The 3,694-nt window shown below is 56.1% G+C and overlaps 1 protein-coding gene across 3 annotated transcripts in view; it reads right to left on the reverse strand.

Annotated features, from left to right (window-relative positions):
* Positions 1 to 727: 727 nt before the first annotated feature.
* Positions 728 to 3,694, reverse strand: part of PHF23 (PHD finger protein 23) — a 4,703-nt gene continuing 1,736 nt past the window's right edge. The window contains exons 2-5 of one of the 3 annotated variants that reach the window (XM_011958487.1): positions 3,323 to 3,354; positions 3,080 to 3,172; positions 1,624 to 2,260; positions 728 to 1,531 (exon numbers count right to left, since the gene is read on the reverse strand). In XM_011958487.1, the coding sequence (XP_011813877.1) occupies positions 1,317 to 1,531; positions 1,624 to 2,260; positions 3,080 to 3,172; positions 3,323 to 3,354 (977 nt within the window). In that variant the 3' untranslated portion in view covers positions 728 to 1,316. Of the gene's footprint in view, positions 1,532 to 1,623; positions 2,462 to 3,079; positions 3,173 to 3,322; positions 3,355 to 3,694 lie in introns of all 3 variants that reach the window. The other 2 variants (XM_011958486.1, XM_011958485.1) reach the window with 2 other exon arrangements.

Consider the following 3,694-nt stretch of genomic DNA (forward strand, 5'->3'; position numbering starts at 1 on the left):
CCACCTCTCCTCATGTCACGTGACCTAAACCCGCAAGCCGACGCGGGAGCGCGGACAGGACGGACCCAGTACTGGAGAGAAGCTAAGGGAAAAAAGCAGGGGTCGGCAAGGGTAGCGGCGGGGGGGGCGGGCCGTGAGGTGCGACTCAAAGCCGCGGTCTCAGCGGCCGCCGCGCGCCACCGCAACAGACAACGCGAGCGTCCTCCAGGTCCCCGCCCACCTCTCCTCATGTCACGTGACCTAAACCCGCCCACCCGCGCTCTTCAGCCGCCCCCGTCACGTGACCCCTCCCAGTCACGTGACCGCGCGACTCCTCCCAGTGTCCCCGCCACGTGATCGCTGCCTTCAGCAACGGTCTCCCAGCCCCCAAAGGTGTACCCCAGCCGAGGTCCTCCGAGCACCCAGGCTAAGCTGGCCTGTGCCCTCAGGAAGCGGACAGTCGGCTCCCACCCGGCTTTACTCCAACCCGGCGGGAGCGCGAAGCAACTCTGACCCGCAGGAGTGTGCGTGCAGGGAGTGAAGGTGGGGACTGGGGGGGTTCCTAGACTCGAGTGGGGAGGGCCAAATACAATGAAAGCTCTGAGGTGGCTTACTCGAGTATCTTGGGGTGGGAGAGGTCCAGTGCTGTGCCATCTTCAGACTGGACTGTGAGAGGTGGGTTTCAGCCCCACCTCCAGCTAGTCTTCAGCCACCAAAGCCTCCCTCCCAAGCAGGACAGTGAGGGCTATAAACACAAAAGAGCCCACTCTGCTTTATTTACAACACGCAGGCTGTCTGTACAAACAGCGGCCAATATTATTAAAAACAAAAGAGGTGAGAATCGTCACCTTTCTGCTTTCCTTCCTTGCTTGGCCAGGCTCTAGTACTCCACCTTTGAGCTGCCATGCCCAGTAGGGGAAGTCCAAAATTAAAAATACAATAGGTGTAGAAGAAAATAAATGGGGAGTGAACTAGAAGAAAAGATGAGGGAGGGGAGTGCTAATATTTACACTAGAGTTTTATAGACAACTGTCCCATTCCATCCCAATTCCAATCCTGACCCAGAGAGTGATGGCGGCAGGTCCAAGAGACAGAGATTGTGTATCTAGAGACACAGCCAGCCTCCCACCCGCAACCGTAATGGGTTCAATTTCAAGTCCAGAGTGGGGAGGACGGATAGGGTAGGAAAGTGAGACACTCATTTTCAAACAAGTCTCCCTTGGGAATTCCTGCCTTGAAGTGCGGACAGTATCCAAGCTCCAGGGGGTAGGCTGAGGACCCTGAGGCTCAGTTCCCAAATCATGTCATTTGGAAGTTCCAGGCTAAAGTTGGTGCCCTCAGGGCTCTCCAGATTTGGGAGGCCCCCCTAACCGCCGGGCCTCTGGCCTCAGTTCCTTGCATTTCTGGCAATAAAAGAAGTCAGGGACGTTGGTCTTCTTAATCTTAGCACAGGAGAGGTGGATCCACGTCCCACACAGGCTGCACTCAATCATGGGCCGCCCTGCAAAGGGCTTTCGACAGTAACACGTGATCAGATCCCATGAGTCATCACCTAGGGAAAAAAAGGTTTGTTTGGTATTCTGCCTGAGCAGTTGTTGGAGCCACAGCACCCTCAAACCCCTCACCCCAGCCCAAACCTCTCACCTGATTCTACCATGATGTCCTCATCCATGACCCGCATCTCGCCTTCACTGGAGCTGGCATCTCCATCTTGGCTTGTTTCAGTGCTGCCCACCTCCTTGCTTTCACTGTCAGTAGGAGGGACTCCTTCAGGGTGCACTGTGGCAGGGGGCCTAGGAGCCTCGGGGGGTGTTGGGAGCATAGGGGCTGGGGCTTCACCCCCTACCACTGTTGCCATCTCTTCCTCTTCTTCTTCTTCCTCTTCTTCCTCCTCCTCTTCAGAGTCTGTATCACTGGGGGGTGCCTGGGGAGGCCCAGGAGGTGGGAGTCTATCCCCCCGTTCTGCCTTTTTTAACTTCCGCTTCTTGCTCTTCTTGATTCGAGATCTCTTTTCCCCATCCCCAGGAGTTGGCCGAGGCCTCCGAAGCACCCCAAAGCCAGCCCCAGCTCCTGGTCCCAACTTTCGGTTCTTTCGGTCCTTCTTTCGAGGAGGATGGGAGAGGTCCCCCTGGGAAAGGGGCACGGGGGTAAGAGCAGCAGGGGGCCGGGAGGTATGTGTCAGGGATGTGGGGGACAAAGGAGATGCCACCTTGGGCCCATCCAGATCAAAGAGAGAGTCCTTGAGCTTCATCTTCTCAAGCAAGGTAGCACTGTCGGGGGCCTGCAGACGAGAGAAAGTGGACCTTGGGGGTCCTGGCTGGGTGGGACCTGCTTGGGCTGCCCTTCTCTTGGATGACTTTGCTTTCTTAACAAAAGTCTGGATGGTTCGAAGATCTGAGGGGGCTGAGTCCCAGCCATCACTGTCGGCCGCACTCTCTCCTCGCAATGGAGAGCTGGAGCCAGAGGCTGGCCAGTCACTTTCCTTAAAAGGGGAAAGAGACTAGGGTCAGCAGAACCCCAGTGTCATCTCAGCCCCTCCACAAACCCAGCTTGAAAAAGAGTGACTAGATTTACCCCAAAATGTCCTCTACCTCAACCACTAAATCCCACTGTACTCCCAAAACTTCTCCCCACCCCAATTCCCATCAGCATGTCCTCGTGATCACTCTGTGTTACCTCCACCTTTGAGTCTTGATACCTCACCGCTGCCCCTGCCCAGGGCCTGTGCAACACGGTGTCCCCCAGACCAGAGCCGTATGTCCTTAGCTCTTTTTCTGTGTAGCCTCATTTGTTACCATTTTCATCTCCCTAAAATTTATCCATAAACACCTTCCATTCACAGCACCTCGAGACTGCCAAAATCTCGACCAGTGACTCCAGATCCCCCTTGCTTTTCATTGCTGTTCATGCTAGCTAGCCCTGCCATCCACTCCCTGCATAGCAGCTTTCCTACCCCAGTCCTAAGAAGCTCCACCTTCCCTCTCTCTAGTCTTACATATTTCTAGGGGCCTCCTCCTATAAAGCAATACAGTTCTATTTGAACAACAGCCACTCCAGTCCCACGACACCAGCCTCAAGTCAGTAATTCTCTTGCCCCTACCTCTTTGCTAGGGGGGATGTAACCAGCATATGCCAAAACAAAACTGCAGAATTTGTTGAAATCCTCAATTGTTCTCCGCCGTTTCTCTGGTGGCTGAAAGGAAGGAGACATGGATCACATGGAAGGCCACACAGTTTAAGGGCATTCCCAGAGACACAGTCCCTAAGTGAGGCGTCTAGAAAAGGGGGGCAGGGGGCGTTGTCAGGCAGGGCTACTAGGCTGCAAAGATCAGAGAAATCTCACCTGAGTCTCTGGCTTCAGGGTCGGAGGTGGATCTGGAAAAGCAATAAAAGCTGAGTCAAGACACTAGGAAACAGTCTGTGTAAAATTCCCCCTCTAAACCCCCGTTGTTCCTAAGTGAACCCCGGGCTCTCCCAGGTCCCTCTGCCAGGCCAGCAGGCCCCCAGCTGTGTTGGATCCGCCCCTGCTCCCCCTTCCACCCCGCGAGGGGCGGAGCCTGGGCGCGGCGCCCTCTGAGGCCTCGCTATAGCGCTCCCCTTCCCCCAACCGGAGGCCCGGCGCCCCGCCCCCCCCAACTCACGGTCTCTCTAGACTCCAGTCTACTCGGATCCCTCAGCGCCCCACCCCACCTTACCGCTCCCGGGTCCGCGTCCG

The sequence above is a fragment of the Colobus angolensis genome, unplaced genomic scaffold (genome assembly GCF_000951035.1).
Source record: "Colobus angolensis palliatus isolate OR3802 unplaced genomic scaffold, Cang.pa_1.0 Scaffold47, whole genome shotgun sequence".
In the NCBI taxonomy this organism is placed as follows: domain Eukaryota; kingdom Metazoa; phylum Chordata; class Mammalia; order Primates; family Cercopithecidae; genus Colobus; species Colobus angolensis.